The sequence below is a fragment of the Bos grunniens genome, chromosome 5, assembly GCF_055505025.1.
Source record: "Bos grunniens cultivar Pamir isolate PY7600 chromosome 5, Bosgru_T2T1.0, whole genome shotgun sequence".
Lineage (NCBI taxonomy): Eukaryota > Metazoa > Chordata > Mammalia > Artiodactyla > Bovidae > Bos > Bos grunniens.
This window is the reverse complement of record NC_141169.1, coordinates 83,076,402-83,095,416: the sequence shown is the minus strand read 5'-3', so window position 1 is coordinate 83,095,416 and position 19,015 is coordinate 83,076,402. Positions and strand designations below refer to the sequence as shown.

Below are 19,015 nucleotides of genomic sequence, written 5' to 3'. Positions count from 1 at the left end.
ATATTTTATTAAGGAGACATTTTACAAAGGTTCAATAACAGAAACAAGTAAGGGTGCCGTTCTCAAGGGTGGTGAGAGTAGGGTGCCATCACACCCCGTATATGAAGGGGGAAGAGGGAAGTGCTGCGAGCTGTGGCGGGGCGGGCCACCTGACGGGCTGTGGGGCGTGGTCTCTGTAAGGGAGAGAGTTGGGAAGACAGCAGTGACCTCACTCTGTCATTCTCTAGGTCTCCTGCTCATTCCTCCCATTAGCCAAACCCAGCCAGGAGCCAGAATTCAAGGGATTCCAGGCAGGGGTTCCATTAAGATTACTTTTTTTTTTAAACTTAGTTATGTTTGGCTGTGCTGGATCTTCATTGCTGTGTGTGGGCATTCTCTAGTTGCAGTGTACGGGCTTCTCATTGTCGTGGCTTCTCTTGTTGCCAGAGCACACCTTTAGAGTGTGAGCTCAGTAATTGTGGCTCACAAGCTTAGTTGTACCATGGCAGGTAGGGTTTTTCCAGAAGCTTTGGAAATCACTAGTCTTTTCGTGACTTCTAAATGGATGAGAAACTATTTATAGCCTTTGTTTATCGCATTTAGTGTGAATATTCATGCCTGTTGCTAGAAAAGTAGTATGTTTGATTAGGGGTTGCTGCGGTCACCTTTGGAGAGGTTACATAATTTATGGTATATGTGCCACTCTGAACCGTTCCCAGGTGACTGTGACCCTATGTTTAACTTCTGTAATATTTAGTTTCTTATCTGTAGAGATGTTAAAATCTAATCCAGTAGGTCTTAATACAAATTCTATTAATTACTATACACATGTAAGTATTGAAGTACCAGGTACATAGTAAGTATTCAAATTTAGGAGATTGTTACTATTATTATCTTGGAAGTTATATTGAGCTGGGCAGAGTTTGGATCCTAAAGCTAGAATAAATGGAAAAACAAGAGTATTGTTAAGCTTGCAGCTGACAGTGACCATTTAGAACAGTAGTAAGTGTACATGTGTGCGTGCTGAGTTGCTTCAGTTGTGCCGGACTCTCTGCAAGCCTGTGGACTGTAGCCTGCCAGGCTCCTCTGTCCGTGAGATTCTCCACGCAAGAATACTGGAGCAGGTTGCCATTTCCTTCTTCAGGGGATCTTCCTATCCCAGAGATCGAACCCAGGTCTCTTATGTCTCCTGCATTGACAGGCTGGTTCTTTGTCACTAGAGCCACCTGGGAGTTGCAGTGTTTTTCATGTCACTGCACACATAGAAAATTCTCTCCTGAGATAAATGAAGGAGGGGGTGCTTGGCGTCCCTGCTCCTCCAGGCTCACTGGGCACCTCGAGTGCCTAGGAATTAGTATCACGGCACAACTGTAAACACATCTTAGAGACCAATGTAGAATTGTATACTCCAAATATAAGGGGAAGATTGAAAATGTTGGAAATTGTTAGTGGATTTAATGTGGTTAGCTCCTCTGTTTAAGCACCTATTTCAAGTCAATTAAGAAAATCCAGATAAACCTAGGTGAAACAATTTTTTAAACAGTTTCTTAATTGCTTACTTTCTAACAGTTCAGAATGAGATGGAGTGACTGTTTTACTTAATGCTTTATAAAAAATGTTCATTGAGCCCAGTTTATTTCACTTGGAGAATTATGCAGAAACTCTGACACTGTCTTGAACATTTAAAGCATTGGCAAGAGTAGATAGGCCCAGTAATGTATTTAATTTAGGGGATTTACTTTGTTAAGGGGCTGACATTTATTCCTGCCTCATATATTACAGTGAAAGCTTGGCAGGTAGCATCATTTTGTCAGTTATTATTATTTTTTTTTAATGTACAGACTTAGAGTTTGGCTGTTAGAAGTTATTTGCAACAAGGTTGTGGGGACAGGGCACAAGAAGTTATTTCATATTCTCCCTGCCCCTCTGCCAAGCCTAAAACCTCCCTTACCAGGGAAAAGGGGGCAAGAGTTGATTCTCAGCTGGATAAGATGTTTCTAGAACTTAAGTGGGAACATTGTCCTCAGCCATAAACTCAGCGTACGGAGGTGGGGCAGACACAGGGGAGCTGCGAGCACAGAGACCCCGCTTTGGCTGAGGAATTTGGGAGCTGCGAAACTCTCTATGTCTGTTTGTTTCTCTTGAAGAAGAGAGTCCACAGTTTGAAGGATTAAAGGAGGGTTTCTTCTTGTGGGTCTCTGTGGTGGGGGAGCTTCTTCCCGGGGCTTTAGTGATCCAAGTGGGGTTTGTTGAGTCAGTGGCATCCCCGGTGGCTTGTTTGCCTTTGGCGGGGCTCCTGTGCATCCTTTGAGGGACGACAGATTGCTCCTGCTTTTCTCTTCTCAAGAGCTCTTGGGGCGGGAGTGGGGATGGGAAAGTGGCATGGCTGGAAACTGCCTCCTTGCTAACTCATTTGGTTCCGAGGCGCCTTGGAGCTCTTGTCTGCTCAAGCTGTGGTCTAGTTCAAGAGGAGTTTTCAAAGTTAGAATGTGATTTCTGACAGCCTTACAAACCTGCCTTCGCTTTTAATACTTGAAAAACTTTATAATTTGGGGGGTGTACCACCTTCAAATGTTGTAAGACTAATGGCTCATTCCATAATAGCCTATGGCTCACAATACTGTTATGTGTTAATTTGGAAAGAATGTGGCTGGTATTTAGCACTTCTCTAAACGAGAGTGTATTACATATGAGCTGTGTTGCTTGATTTTTTTTTCACAGAATGTTACATCTTCATTTAAATCATAAATCTGAATTATATTAATCTAAAATCTACCAGTCTTCCCTAAAATAACATGGTAATACTTTCTGTAAGAAAAAATAAGTGGGATTGAAAATTATTTCCATTTTAGGAACAGAAAGTAACGATAATAACAAAACAAAATTCCAGAATATATAGTCATTAAAAATCACTAAAAGTCACTAAAAATCACACAAACTTTATATTTTAATTTTTATTATAATAATTGGTCTTCCCCTTGTCATCCCCACAGGCATTTACAAAGATAAATACAGTCTTCTTTCAGCTCTCATAGCTTTAACCTCAGAAATGTTTGCTGTGTTAGAGTTTAGTGTCTAGAAAGCTGCAAGGAGCGAGTTTTCTGGGTCTTTTGGGAAATAGTCTTGCTTTGTAAGTGCCATTTGTAGGACAGATAAAGTATAAATTCTGTGGATAGAATTAGTGAGTGGTAACGAGGTATTCATGTAATACGAGTGTGCAGCCCACAGCTGTTGCTGCAGGTAGGTAGCTGTGCTGGATAAGGGAGGTGAACCAGGGTGAACATGCAGTGTTGACCAAATAATTCTCAAAATCAGAGATTGTTTTTTTTTGTCTTTTCAGAAAACTGAAGAGTGGGAGAAAAAGAAGACTGAAGCAGATATGGAAGAGTATGTATGGAAAGATAGCGCCTCAGAAAAAAACATTCTGGAAACCCTTTTCCAAATTAAAGCTGCTGAGAAAAATACAGAATTAAGTAAAGAAGAGCTCCTTAGTACTAAAGAAGTTGAAGATTACAAAAATTCTGTTGTTAGTCTTAAGAATGAGGGGGACAATGAGAATACCATTTCTCAGTACAAAGAATCAGTGAAGAGACTATTACATTTGACATGAATTATACAGAAAAATTTCCTTGATTTACTAATTTTATGATACATATGTAATCATTAATTTGATATAAAATTGAAAATGTTTTTTTTTTTAAAGCCATTGTTTTACTACATTAGAGTTAAAATTATTCCTTTCATTCTAAGATACAAGGGCAATGATTATTCAAAGGTTTTCTTATATACTAGGGCAGTCAGACTAATTTGATTCTGATTTCTTCTGGTCCTAAAGTGTTTGAATTTTATTTCTACCATAACCCTTTAGTGTGTATATGTATATATATATACACACACACACACACAATATATTGTTCTTTTGTCACCTGCTCTATTTCTTTCTCTACAAATCAGTACTTACTGGTTGCTTTTGAATAATGATTTTGGGTATTTAGGAAGTTCAGCTCAGAACCCAGTCCCCTGACTGCAGTTTAGTGTTTTGTCTACATAACTGCTACCTGCCGAGTGAGGTTTTTGCAGATGCTGATTCTGATTAGAAACAGGTTCTTGGCAGTATTTTCTAACCTAAGAAGTTTGTTCCATCTCTCTGTTCTGGGATCACTTTATGTTGATTCAGTTCTGTTTAGCATCCTGTTTCCATTTTCTTTGGCTCATTTCTCCAAGCCCAAACTTGCAGAAAAGTGGAAGTGGAGGTTGACCGATACTCACCTCTCTGGAAGCCCCAGCTAGAACTTCCACAGCTCAGGAAAGAGATAAGATATAAAGACCTTTAATTGGAATAAATGACATTGATCACTGCCCTAAGAAACATTTCATTCCATTTAGCTGTCAATTGAATACTTTTAAATATATCTGTGAGTCATTTCTTACCACTTTTAAAGTTGTCAATGAGTAATTTAAAATTGAAATAAAGGAATTACGGAGGCTGTTATTTGCCTAAAATTTAAATTGCTTAACAGAATTTGAGAATATAACATGCTAAAAGGAATTTCAGAACAGTTTCTCAAAAGATGTAGATAAATTGAAGGTATGATTTGGTATTAGCAAGACCAAGAGTCCATAGGTTATGAAGGATAACAGTAGAGCTTCCAGTTCCATCCTCCATTGGATGGAGATAGTGAATAAAAAAGTAGATACAACTGAACTTCTCCATCTGATTTAAAGCATATGTAAATGTATTGAAATGTTACATTTCTTAGAGACTCAAGGAGTTAAGGAAAACTCAGGTGCTGAAACAGGATTGGAGAAGGAAACATGAGAACGGTAGAAGCTGAGGAGAGGTGGTTATTTGGAAACATATGAAGAGGTGGTGATTAGGGTCCTCAGTCCTGGAGTAATAGTACAGTGCAGATCAAAGCAGAGTAATGATGTGTAATAAAGAATTTGACTTTGCCCAAAGAGAGTCTAGCCTCTGCTGTCACCTTCTGGGAGGTAATCTGTTATACCTCATGAAAGTGTCTTTGTTTAGGGCAGGAATTGGTCACAATGGATTTTAGGGTGGGGCTAGCTACACCTGATAGTCTTAAGCATGCTGGAAAAACCAACCATGTGTTTTAGGGTTGGTGGGGCGCTTTGAGTCTATCAGTAAATCAGTCCACCTACCAACTGAGATCAACTGCTCAGGTAATTGATCAGTCAGGCATATCTGTGTAACAGAGCTTCGACACAAATGTAGAACACTGAGGCTCCGGTAAGCTTCACTGGACATATTGTCCACATATGGTCCACGTATGTCCACATATGAAGCATACTCTGGACATATTGTCACACACTGGTGCTGGGAGAACCATGCATCCTGCTTCCACAGGGAGAAGACAGTGTCTTACAAAGTTGTGAGTGTGAAACCCCCCTGAAATTCATCCTAGGTACTTCTTACCTTGGCTGATTTTAATCCGTATCCTTTCCCTATAATAAACTGTGGCTTCCCTGGTGGCTCAGATGGCAAAGAATCTGCCTGTAATGCGGGGGACCTGGGTTTGATCCCTGGGTTGGAAAGATCCTCTGGAGAAGGAAATGGCAACCCATTCCAGCATTCTTGCCTGGAGAATCCCATGCACAGAGGAAGCTGGCAGGTTACAGTCCATGGGGTTGCAAAGAGACATGATTGAGCACCTAACACTTTTGCACTTTCATAATAAACCGTAAGTATAACAGCTTTCATTGAGTTCTGTCAATTCCTCTAGTGAAGTACGGACCCTGAGAGTGGTTTTGGGACTTGCCATCCCCCAGACTTAGAGTTGGTGTCACAAGTAAGGGAGATCTTGTAGAAGACTGTGCCCTTAACCTTTGCAGTTTGACTAACTGAGCAACTGACTTGAAGAGTCTTAGGCCATGGCATTGACACCTAATGGCAGTATCTTAGGGCTGTAAGATTAACACTACAAAACTGCTGTCATTGTTTTGTTAGCAATAATTAAACAGCACTACTTGTCATTATTTAGATTCTTGCTCTTTAAGCTATTGATCTAATATCACAGTGAACATAATGAATATCCTTTTAATGAGGTTTCTGAGGGACACTTTTTGCTATATTGATACGTGATCACTTCTGACTTCAAACGTAAATTCCATGGCTCAGAAGTTGCTTATGCACATAGGCAACTAAGAAATGGAACAAACCTGTTTTCTTAATTGTAGGGAGCTTTAGTTTTTTCTTTGCATATTTTCTTTCCAAATTGCTAAATATATCACATAATATTGGACTTAATATGGACTTTTCCCCAAAAGGTTTTGGCCAGTTTCAGTGTCAGAAAGATTTTGATAATCATGGTTATTTCTTAAATGTGTGTTAACAACCTTAGCCTTTGTTGTTGACTAAGCCCTGAAATCTTTGTTTCTTGAAAGTTTTAAATTCTATTCAGAAGTTCTCTTCAGTCTCTCTGATTTCCAGTAAGGACATGATTTCAGGTCAGTTTGTTTTTGCTTCTCGGCCAAACTTTTGGGTCACCTTTACAATTTAAGTTTACTCTGTTTATCTGGTCAAAGATAGAGACTGAAGAAGAGGGGTAAGAATTTGTTTTCTTACAAAGCAAGTATGTTTTCCCCAAATTGTGATCATTTTTATAAAAACTGCAATTTTAGGGAACAAATAAAATTCTGAAGGAATCTCAAGGAAGACAAAAAATTTTTTTAGTAACCCTAGTTTGTTGGGAAACCTTCAGACAATTTGTATATATTTGAAAGAAAAGTAACCCTTTAAAAGAATGTATACACAAATCATAGCTTCCCAGATAACTTAAATAGCTTTTTAGAGTAAATCTTGATATTCCCTCTAAATTGCATGTTTTTTGTTTTTTGTATTTTGTTTTCACTAGTGTATTAAGAAACATATGGGGAGGAAATGGCAACCCACTCCAACCCATTTTCTTGCCTGGAAAATGCCACGGACAGAGGAAAGTGGCAGGCTATAGTCTGTGGGGTTGCAAAGAGTGGACACAACTGAGCGACTGAACACGCACACACATACTTACTACAAATAGCTGTTTAATGTCTGTGCTCCCATTAAAAAATATTTTCAAGGATGAGACTAAGGGTCTAAAGTTTAAGAGCATTAGAGATGGTAATTCAGATTTCTACACTTAAAGAGTTGGAGTTTAAGATCTAGGGGGTGAGTCTCGTGTAAGGAGTGGACAGAGCTTGAAATACCTAGAGCTAATATTTGCCCTGGGAAAACAATGTATACAACTGAGGAACATAAACTAAAACTCCCAACATTTATTCAACAGAAAACTCAGAAATCTCCTATAATCATTGAGAGACATGTTTTAGAAAATGAAGAGAATGGATTAGGATTGAGAAAGATTAATAAATTGAACATCGAAAACTATATAAAAGATCAAGAAGCTTTTTTGCTCAAACCACTAAAAGATTTCATTAACATATGTGATGGTAATATGACCTTAATGGGAGAAAAATATTATGGTGTTTTTCTCCTGTATCTTTTTTCCATACTCACTGGGAAAGTGGAGACTTGTAGTCCAACATGGATTTCAAGCGTGGACCTTTGAACCATATTGCCTATGAAATATGGCTTTGCTACGTACTAGCTGTGTGACTTTCAGCAATATACTTAGCCTTTTTTCTCCTGTTTCCTCATCTGTAAAATATCAGTATGATGGTTAATGAAAACCCACAGAGTTCTAAATATTCAACAAGTCGATACACATACTGCACTTAGAACTGTCTCTCTTATGTTGTGCTGAATAACTGCAGGGGTCAGAATTTTGAAGCTTGGCAAAGGGTACACTATTCAAGAAATGGATATAATCACAAAAAGCAGTTATGTTTATCAAACATTGGCCTTTAGAGATTGGTATGAATGGGCATCTGTGCTTTATTTTATTTTTTTCCTTTTTTTTTAACCACATTGCTTAAGAAAACTAAAAATGATACTCAAAATGCTCTCACCTTTCATCGGTAAGAGAACTCCTTCTGATTGGCACATTTTTTAATTTGCCTGGGTCCTGACTTTCTCTGCCCTGGTTTATACTGGCCGTACTGCTTTCGACAGCAACCAGATGCCAGGATGACTACACAAGAGCAAAGAAAGATGACAGCGGTGCAGAGGGCTACAGGAACCAGCCACGTCTTTACACCAGTCACAGGTGCCCCACCAGGTGTTGAGTCTTCATTCTTAGATGTGTGGTTTCTGCTGTTGGATCCTTTGGTTTTGTTTAGTAATTGTTTACTGCTGTTGAGTTGGGAGGGACTAGGCATATGAGAAAGTTTTGTGTCTCTGGGCACAAAGAAAGGAGAAACAGTCTTGTTATCTGGATTGTTGATGAAGTCAGTACTGGCTGACACCGTATTTATCTTTGTGGTAATGGAGTCATTCAGGGCAATGAATCTTGCCCAAGAGTCTGTGGTCAATTCCTTGGAATACCTAGTATTATTTGTGGTTGCCAACTCTTGATGTGTGGTTGGTGACGGAGCCTCTATTGATGGTAGCATTTGGTTTATCATGGTGGTTTGTTGTTTATCTAAATACATAGCTTTTAGAATCCTTAGTCTCTCCCATGTATCAGATGAAGAACGGGTATTTAGATATGTGGGCAGTGATTGTTCAAAAACCAGCAAATCAGGATCTATACCTGAAAAATAAGTAAGGCATCATTTATTTTTAGTTTAGCAGAGAGGGCCCTAAAGTACAGTTTACTGAAGTCCTAGATTTTGCCTCTCTGAGTTATGAACTAAGCTAATTGCAAGTTCCCCTAGTGCACATTTCTCAAAGGCTTTTAGACATACTGACCACATTTGAATTCTTAACTTTCTAAGACATCTTCTGTTGCAAACAAACTTGGCTACATCATAGAGAAAACTTTGTATCTGCCAGGGCTTTTAGGCAACAATAGCAGTGTGAGGGCAAGAACTTCAGAAATAGTAACCATTTGATATGAGTAACATTTTAGAGTTAAACAAAATGAGGCCTGAGATGTGTAGCTATTCAAAATTATTAGCAGAGCCCTACATCGCATCCCTGCTCAGTGCCTCCGGTCCTCTTCAGTGTTTGTTCTCTCTCCTCTTATAAACTCCTTTCCGGCTGGCTTCAGAAACTGTTTCCCTTTCAGTCTCTCTTGTTCCCTCTCTCTCACCACACCAACATCCACTTCCTTCATTTCCTTTCTGACTTTGTTTTGTGCTTTCTGTCATGTTGTTTCCATCCTCTATTATGCCAAAATTCTGCTTCTAGAGTGGTCAGTGCCTTCCCTTTTTCCTGATTGCTGGGTGTCACTGCTTTGACTTTTCTCTTGTCCTTGACACTGATGGCCAACTGTCCTTGAATTCTTCTTCCCTGACTCCCTGCACTGAGAGGAAAGGTAAGACCAACCTAGACAAGTGTATTAAAAAGCAGAGACATTACTTTGCCAACAAAGGTCTATCTAGTCAAAGCGATGGTTTTTCTGGTAGTCATGTATGGATGTGAGAGTTGGACTATAAAGAAAGCTGAGCACTCAAGAATGAATGCTTTTGAACTGTGGTGTTGGAGAAGACTCTTGAGAGTCCCTTGGGCTGCAAGGAGATCAAACCAGTCCATCCTAAGGGAAATCAGTCCTGAATATTTATTGGAAGGACTGATGCTGAAGCTGAAACTCCAATACTTTGGCCACCTGATGCGAAGAATTGACTCGTTTGAAAAGACCCTGATGGCTGGGAAACACTGAAGGTGGGAGGAGAAGGAGACGACAGAGGAAGAGATGGTTGGATGGCACCACTGACTCAATGGCCATAACTCCAGAAGTTGGTGATGGACAGGGAGGCCTGGCGTGCTGCAGGCCATGGGGTCACAAAGAGTTGGACATGACTGAGCAACTGAACTGAACTGAACTGACTCCCTGCACCACAGATTGCTTTGGCACTTTATCTCAGGCTGCCTGCGTCCCTTATTTTTCTTCCTCTGTTGGTTCTCTCCTTGGTCCTAACTGGGTTTCGTGATTTCTACAGTCTTTAGTCCTTGGTTTTCTAAGGTATTTCTCTGCATTCCATATAACCTCTGCCCTGACCACAGCCCCCCAGCTCCCCACCCCACCGGCACTGCCAAAAATACTATCCTCATCGTCCCTACTACATCGATGACCCTGAAATCCATGTGCCAAATTTTTTCCCCTTTCTTGAGCTCTGATCTCATTTCTCCTGTGCACTACTGGATGTTCCCACATAAACACCTCACATCACCACTGACATTTTCAGAACCATCATCTTATCTAGCTCCTTGTCTTGTTCAGAGGCATTATCATTCTTCCATCACCCATGATAGACTGCACTGCTAAGGAATTTTTGACTCCTCTGTTCTCTCTCTCTTTTTTTTTTTGCCTGCAGGGATCGATCTTCCCAGAGCAGGGATCAAACCTGTGTCCCTGCAGCAGAAGCACAGAGTCAAACACTGGACCGCAGGGTTAAGACTTTTCTTCTCTACCCAAAAACTAAGTGCTATCCAATCCCTTCCCAATATGCTGGTAACTATCCCTCGTTGCAAGTAAAATTACCTTGTTCTAGCCGGCATCCTGCTTATAATTTTCCTGGACTAAGATAACCAGACACATCACTCTAATGATAGCGTTTTCTCATTAAACACCTTTGTTGTTTCCATATTTCTGACAGTCAAACCAACACTCCACTCTGTTCTTTTGTTACCTGGCCTACCCTATCCTACCCATATTTCCATTGCAGCCCCAAATGTGCCCATACTGTAGCGACATCAGTGTTCTCTCTTTCCTAGGGAGTGACACAGACTCCTTACCTCTATCTGCCCTCTTCCAGGAAGCCTCCCCTGAATAATCGAGCTTTCTTTAGCTACCCCGCCCCCAACCTTTTGAACCTTTGTACTCGAGGCAGTATCACCTATTTTTAATTGAATTGTATGTCTTTAACTGTGAAACTTCTTTCCTCAGGTAGATTAGAAGGAACTTGAGGGCAGAGATACAGCTGCAGTGATAAACACAGCTTGTGGTCAACAAGTACAGATCAATAAAGAAATTTACCTCCTTTGTATTGTGATGGCAAAAGTCGATCTTTGATATTTACTAATCTGTACCCTGAGATTATATACATGGGCAAAGGACACTTAAATAATTTGTTTTTCTAAAGTAAAACATACTGGTTATCTTGGGACCAGAAATTAATATGTGGCACTAAGTGTATTTCCTGTCCCCGAATCAATCTTTGTAGAATCCTTGTATATAATGTCAGCAAGCCTCAACAGTGACATTTAGCATATTACTTAACTTCTTAGTTGTATGCTTACTGACTATAGTAGAAATACCTATTTTGGCTCTTGTTGAAGGCTCTTGGGATAAATGAAATACATTGTTCTTGTTTGGTCACATATGATTTGTTATCTGGGACAAAGTCATCCTTGCTGAACATGCCAAATTTATGTGAATTTCCTTTTACTTTCTGCCTTGGAAGCCCCAAACTTTTCCAGAGTTCACTGGAAAATAATTATTTAGAAATTCATACATGGCTTCTTCCAGCCAATTTCTAGGTTATTTGCCTCTACTAAAATATTAGACATTCTTAGAAGTACATACAAAGTACATAAATCATTACCATCTGTTATGTTATATAAAATGGCACTGGTTTCAGGCTCCAGTATGCAGCTCTCCAGGGTTGGGCAGTGAACGTGGAGGCAGTTGACATTGTCATGAATAGGATCGTGGAAGAAGACAGCCAGGTTACAGGACACTGAAAAGGAAGCAGGCAAAGTGTGTCTGCTTGATTTCTGCAGCTTGATAAGCTCTGAGTAGCTTATGTTTCTTTCACAAACACTGGATTAACAGTTCCTTGCAGGGCTGTTCAGACATCTAACTATGAACTGAGAGCAGCTATTTCTGTGAAGATGGGGAAATGCCTCTTCAAAAGAAAATACTGACTTGTCTTTCAGTAATCATTCATACATTCCCATGCTACATAGGATTACCTGGAATTATTTTGCAATCCCAGTATTTCATGTTCAGGAAAACTCAATTGACTACAAAAACCTCTCCCCAGAGGGGAGATTTATAATACCATAATATTCTAATCTGATGTTTATAATATGAGATTTCCAGGTGTAATACCCTCTTGGAATGCTAAGGAGTTCACCAGAGAAAGAAACAGGACAATAAATGGACAAATGCTATAACAGAAAGGGGAGTGACGGGAAGAGCAAAAACAGCACTGACTGTTGCTGGAAGAGGCCCGGTGGTATAGAGGCACCAGTGTGGGTAAACATGACCTTGACCCTGACTGCAGGTGTGCACCAGCCCTATGCTGCTAAGCTACGTCCAGTGAAACGCTAATCAGTGTCAGAGGAAGGGAGTGGACCGACAGGGTGGCTAGCGTTTGGAATTGTAGGGGGCATTGCTCTCCCCAGCTCCTCTTTTCTAAGGAGATTTGCTCCTTAAAAGATACCGTATTATTTCTGGATAACTTTTAAGTCAGATTTGTTGAGTGCAGATCTTCAGTCTTGTCATCCCTGCAGTGCAGCACAGATTTTCCTCCTGCTGCTGTATAGTAGGAACCATGTGATGAGAAATATTCATTGACCCAAAGGTATCAGCTTCTTTAATAAAATGAGATTACAGAGGGATAGTGTACTGTTACCAGACTTCAGAGTGTACCTGCAGCTGCTGTGGAACTGTTGGCAGAGCCTGCTCTGCTTCTGTGTAAGGCTAACTGGGGGGGTTACCTCTCCCCCATTACTTTCGGGACACCCCATGTTTCTGCTCTCTTTTTTTTCCAGAATGAGAGAAAAGTCAATTAATAATTCATTGCTAATACATTATAGATTACCAAGACATTTTCCCTGAGGACTGTGCTGTAAAGTTCAAGGAAAAGGAAGAAAGAACATCATTCTAATTTAGACATCTGAATTTCTGATAAGAAAGCACTGGATCCTGTAGGGACTAATTTTTTGAGATCCTTTACATTCTTCATGTGTATTTCAGAGTCCCAGCTCTGAGTAGGTTAGCTACTGCAGGATGGTAGCATTTTGAAGTTCTGGCTTCCAGGTAAAAAGGGATGTGTGTTCGTGCCTTTTCTTCTTCTAGAGAAGGAAAGCCACAACCCCACAAGACTCTAAAATCATGGAATTCCAAATGGATGCTTTTAGTATCTCTAAAAGTCCATAGTTTGCCTGGTGTGGAGAATAAGGTAAATTCATGGCATGGGAAAATGGGGAAAAGTTATCATCCCTCCCTCATCTGGTCTCAGTGAATGATTCTGGGGGTTATAAACATCTGGAAGCTGAGTATTTTGCTACCTTTTTCAAAATTTCCCTTTAACAAATTAATTGCTGTCTTCTGTGCCTGATTAAATTTGAGGGCTTAGTTTGTGACAGCTTCTTACACTGTGGTCTCTTGACAGACAGATTCTCCAAGGAGCTCCAATCTGCATCCTAGAAATCTTAGATGGATAATTGGGTAAGAGGCAATTAATGTCAGTATGAGACCACAAGAGGAGAAGGCAATGGCACCCCACTCTAGTACTCTTGCCTGGAAAATCCCATGGATGGAGGAGCCTGGTAGGCTGCAGTCCATGGGGTCGCTAAGAGTCAGACATGCCTGAGCGACTTCACTTTCACTTTTCACTTTCCTGCATTGGAGAAGGAAATGGCAACCCACTCCAGTGTTCTTGCCTGGAGAATCCCAGGGACGGGGGAGCCTGGTGGGCTGCTGTCTACGGGGTCGCACAGAGTCGGACACGACTGAATCGACTTAGCAGCAGCAGCATGAGACCACAAGAAGAAAGTGTAGAACAAGAGAATTATTTCAAAGTGCTGTGTCACTTTTGTTCTTTCCAAGTAGCTTTCAAATCTTAGAAAAATGAAATAAATGAAGTCAAATGTAACTTGAAATTCTGCAACAATGAAGCATTTTTCTAATTACAGGCCTTGATTATATTATATGAATGATATTTAACCCTGATTCCACATCTCATACCCAAAAAAATTATGTCAGGGTATTTTGTAGATTTCTTTCTTCCTTCCTCCCTCCCCCACTTCTTTCTCCCGTCCTTCCTTCCTTCCTTCCTTTTCTCTTCTTTGCCTTTCTTCCCTTTTCTAGTTGATATAAATCTCCCTATTTCTTTCAAAATATGAATCACAATCTAAATCCTATTCAATACATTCCCACATTTGGTCAGCCCAAGCAAGCTCATTTCAAAAGTGTGATATGATACTAATATCACCAAAAGAACTTTGAAAAGGAAATTATTATAAATACTTTTGGAATTATATATGCTATATTCTGGGCTATAGAAATATTATTAGTTAGCTCTCAAGGAAATTTTTTCATTCAGCATTCATTCATTTAGTGGAGAGAAGAGGTTCTCTGTTACCAGCAGGTTCACAGCCTCCTGGGTCATTGCTAGATTTATAAACCAAGCTGTCACTGACTTCACCTGCAAAGTCAGTCTCAGTGTCTCTCCCTCTGTGCCCACTCCCTCCTTCAGGGCATCTTTTTTTTTCTTTTCAGAGGGGGGGTCCTTCAGGGCATCCTCCCTCGTCTGGGTCAATTGTTCATTGGACCCTCTACCAAGGGCTCTTTCCTCAGGTCCTCCTTTTAGAAGTTTGCCCCCATTTTCTCAGGTCTATCATGGACACTTACCATCCTTCCTAAGACAGCAGTTCCGACTGCACTTCTGACCGGTGTTTTCAGAATAATACCTCAGGAACTGGGCCCCCAGCTTCTGAGACTCCTCCAGGTCAATCAGAAAACCTGGGAAGCGACGGATCCAGCAGTCTCTGTAAAACACAGTGGGTGAGCAAAGAGAGTTTGAGGTCCCCCCCATGCTCAGGAGCAGTATCACATTTGCTGCTACCACCACCGCACGCATTTCCCTGGAATGAAGACTCGGCAATAAGTTTGGTGACCAGACAGATGCTGGAGCTGACCATCAGGGTTCAGAACGGCTGGGATTTCAGGGCTGTGGTGAAGGAAGAGCTTCCTTGGAACTTTGAGAAGGGTCACTTTGTAGAAAAATGAAGCGGCTCTGACTGCACGTTGACTTTTCTTTCGTTTCTTCCCAGTTGCACCCCACACCTGGGACTTGATGACTTGCTGGTGTTAATTCTGAACACTTTCCAGGCCATTTCAGTACTCTGTCCTTTAGCCTCCAGTAGACGTAGATTCTCTCCTCTGCTTTTCTTCTTTCTCTGAAAGGGAAGTCACAGACACCTTTTACCAAGTAAATATAAAGACAACTTGAAATCCTAGCCAAGAGTCTTTCTGAGTAAAACAACAGTTCAGTCACTTGACGTCAGATAAAGGAAGGATCAATTTCACCAGGAAACAAGACATTTTGTCAGGATTCTTCTGTCAGTTTCTTTAAGAAACTTGTGACTGCAGATTTTTTTTTTCAGTGATCTTTTTTCTTTGAATTAAAGTTCTAATATTCAGAATCACTGGAAAAAAATAAAAAGTAAATAAAAGTGAAAATGAAATAAAAATGAAAAAATTTTTTAACTTTGCAGTGATTTCGAAAACACTGAATATGAATCCTGGTCACTTCTGGGGTCAGGCATTTTTTGCAAAGGCCAGCCACATGCTTTTTGAAAAGATAAAAGATCCAGCCAAGAATATTCTAATAACTAGATGAAATACAACACCCATTAAACTGTATTTTGTTCAATCAAGAGTTAAAAGCATAACAGAAAATTGTGAAGAACTGCAGTTTGGGGGTTTTCTGCTATTTATGTTTTCAAGTTACAAAGAAAACTTTGTGAAGCACATACATAAAGGCATCTCTGAAGCAGATGTAGTTACAGGAAATGTTCATTAGGGAAATAGTTTTAAATTTCTAAATATTAATAAAGTTACTTCCATTGCAATGCCAAAACATTTGAAAAAATATTAAAGGCCGTGAAAATGGTCTCTTTTGTGAAGATTGTGTTCCATATTCCACAATATCCAAGATGAAATTGGTTCAAAGCATAGAACTGTTGCTCTTTTATATCCATTTTTATACAAAGCACTAGTGGTAATTAGTTTGGGTTATAAAGTACTGCGTGTGCTTAGTTGCTTCAGTCATGTCTGACTCTTTGCAATGCCATGGACTGTAGCCTGCCAGGCTCCTCTGTCCATGGCATTCTCCAGGCAAGAATACTAGAGTGGATTGCCTTTCCTTCTCCAGGGGATCTTCTCGACCTAGGGATCGAATCCACGTCTCCTGCATCTCCTGCGTTGCATGCGGATTCTTTACCATTGAGCCACTGGGGAAGCACAAAAAGTACTGTACTGCTTTTTAAAAAATGAAAAGTGAAAATTTTCCCTCCTGTGATCTGTTTATCATACACTTTGAACTTTCATCTCTCCATCTGTCTACTAATAATAGTGTAATTATATCTTTTGATTTTTAGAAACATATAATATTAGTAATAATAAAGAGGATGACAGTCAAAAGGCTGATTAACTTAAAAAAATTTCTTCTGAGCAAAAATTAGAATAAGTCTTAACTTGAATAAGCCACGTAAAATACACTAAAAATAATAAATATTTTATTCTAATAAACTTCTTTTAGAAAACAAATTTCAGTTGCTTACCTGCAAACAAGCTTTCATCTGTTCAGAGGAAAGAGGGAAGAAAGGCTTCCTAAACGCAAAAACAGGAGATAGATGAGGAACAAAAGAGTGCTTCCTGTTTTCCCCTGAGACTTCAGGAGCTATTTGGATTAGTCCAAACCTTGGGGCCATAAACCGGAAAGTCAACTTTCTAACCTCCACATCTTTCAGTCACATTAAATGTGGCTTCTTTGTGTGATGTATAATTCCTTGAAGTGCTCGTGTTTCTGTCAGGGGTAAGGGAACAATCCACAGTTGTTTAATGCTTTTGCTTTCAGATGATGTTCACGGGGAGATCAAGGTTGCATTTTATAGAATCTACAAGTTCCAATGTAAAAGCAGGCTTTCAATTTTTTAAAACAAATTTTGGGGTGATTGTTAAACACTGAATCTGGAAACAGGTAACTTCTTAGAGCTGGCTATTTTGAAAAGGAGAGATTAAAAGCAGGAGAGTGGGGGGAAGAGGGAGGAAACTACAATGATCTGAGATAGAGACCCGAACCATCCTCCCAAGAGCCTGATTCAGTAGCTCTGATGTGGGAACCAGAGTTCTTATCTTTATATGAAATGTCTCAGGTGATTTCCTAAGATGTCTGGAAAACACTGAAATAAGTGAAAGTTTCAGCTACATGAAGATGCTCAGCCCGAATTAAATAGAGCCATTTTAAGAACTGTTCTACTTTAAACATTTAAATTGCCCCCATGCTTTAATGAAAGCAAGAAATTTCAGTCTTACTTATTAAAAAGCAAAGAGGAAACAACTGTTTTAGAAATACTGGAGGGACTAAAAAATAAGATATAAACAATTTTTAAGTGGCAGTGAGGTAACAGCAGACACTAAATTCAAAAGATATTTGAAAAACAGTCAATATTTCATCTTTTTTAAAAGATAGTAACTGTAGTATTTACAGTTAAGTGTTTTTACAGTTTTACAGTTAAGTATTTACTTAACACTTTCATTTCACCAGTTCATAAAATTGATGGAAATCATTTTTTAAAATGGGGCCTGAGAAATTGGAATATATGATTAATTTTTCTTAAAATGTTTTGTTTTTATTAAATGGACATACAAATGGCAATCCACTCCAGTGTTCTTACTGGGATGATTATCCCAGTGGACAGAGGAGCCTGGTGGGCTACAGTCCATGGGGTCACAGAGAACCAGACACACAGAGTGACTGAGCATGAGCATGCACTTTAAAAACCCAAATCATACAGAAAAGTACAAAAAGAAATAATAACCATTCAAGATCTTACAATCTTAAATCTTTTGGTAAACATCCTTCCAGACATCGCCATAAAAAAAATACACATGTACAATTTTACAAAAAATGGATTCATACTGTTTCAGAAACTGTTTTTTAAAAATCCAATGTAAAATCGTATGTTCAGTGTCTCTAAAGAAAACTCTGCATCCAAAGTTGTAACAGTTCTACGGTATTCATTCTACTCATATACCAAAATTTACTTTGCACTTCAACTTCCTCAGCTGTAGAAGAGTATTAAAATAGATTGCAATCCATGTAAAGCACTTACAACATATAATAAACATTCAATAAATGTCAGCTACTGCTATTGTTATATGTTGTTTTTCAATCTTTTATTATTCAAAGCAACACTGTGATAAACATCTTTTACTTTGATTTTTCCCTATTCTAGGTCAAAAGGTATATTTTCCATAAATCCTTTATTTTTCTTTTAAAATCTTTTTCTTATTTTTGGCTGTGCCAAGCAAATTAGTTCCCTGAAGAGAGAAAAAGTGAAAGTTGCTCAGTCGTGTCTGACTCTTTGCAACCCCATGGACTGTAGCCCACCAGGTTCCTCTCTCCATGAAATTCTCCAGGCAAGAATACTGGAGTAGGTAGTCATTCTCTTCTCCAGGGGATCTTCCCAACGCAGATCAAACCCAGTCTCCTGAATCGAAGGCAGATTCTTTACTGTCTGAGCAACCAGGGAAGTCCATTAGTTCCCTGACCAGGGATCAAACATGTGTGCCCTGCACTGGAAGCCTGGAGACTTAACCACTGGACCACCAGGCAAGTCTATCCATAAATTCTTAAGGAAATAGTCTAGCTTTGTGTTTGACCCTTACTTTAGATTTTAGTAAAACAAATTGTTAGGTGTTTGAAGTGAATCATGTTGCCACAAAGGTCAGTCAATAACAGATCTATAAAAGTGTATCTCCAGTTATAGACAAGCAACATTTTGATGAAGCTTAATAGTAATTTTAGGTCTTTGGTAAATAAAGTTTATAATGTTTTGACTGCATTTCTAGCTTAACAGAAAACTTACTTCATGAGTTATTAAAATGATTCGATCTTTAAGAGACTTTCAATTCTAAATGGCGTTACTATCATGTCAGGGGCCAATACAGGATCAGCACCTAGTACTGTCAAACTGACACCTTACATTACCTGCCTAAGATCTGCTCTGATAATA

The 19,015-nt window shown here is 39.5% G+C and overlaps 2 protein-coding genes across 4 annotated transcripts in view; one reads left to right on the top strand and one right to left on the bottom strand.

The window, feature by feature from the left end:
* MRPS35 (mitochondrial ribosomal protein S35) overlaps positions 1-4,471 on the top strand; it is a 44,384-nt gene extending 39,913 nt beyond the window's left edge. For both annotated transcript variants that reach the window (XM_086401625.1, XM_086401626.1), the window contains exon 8: positions 3,320-4,471. In XM_086401625.1, the coding sequence (XP_086257751.1) occupies positions 3,320-3,589 (270 nt within the window). In that variant the 3' untranslated portion in view covers positions 3,590-4,471. The remainder of the gene's footprint in view (positions 1-3,319) is intronic.
* Positions 4,472-7,006: 2,535 nt separating this feature from the next.
* Positions 7,007-16,656, bottom strand: MANSC4 (MANSC domain containing 4). Of its 2 annotated transcripts, XM_086401623.1 has the most exons (4): positions 16,559-16,656; positions 14,625-15,172; positions 11,587-11,721; positions 7,007-8,630 (listed from the first exon to the last, which is right to left on the bottom strand). In XM_086401623.1, the coding sequence occupies exons 2-4, from the start codon at positions 14,851-14,853 to the stop codon at positions 7,951-7,953; spliced, it is 1,044 nt and encodes a 347-aa protein (XP_086257749.1). In that variant the 5' UTR covers positions 14,854-15,172; positions 16,559-16,656; the 3' UTR covers positions 7,007-7,950. The 2 variants fall into 2 exon arrangements, with proteins under 2 accessions (XP_086257749.1, XP_086257750.1); XM_086401624.1 differs by lacking the exon at positions 16,559-16,656 and having other exon boundaries at positions 14,625-15,552.
* Between the last annotated feature and the right edge of the window lie 2,359 nt (positions 16,657-19,015).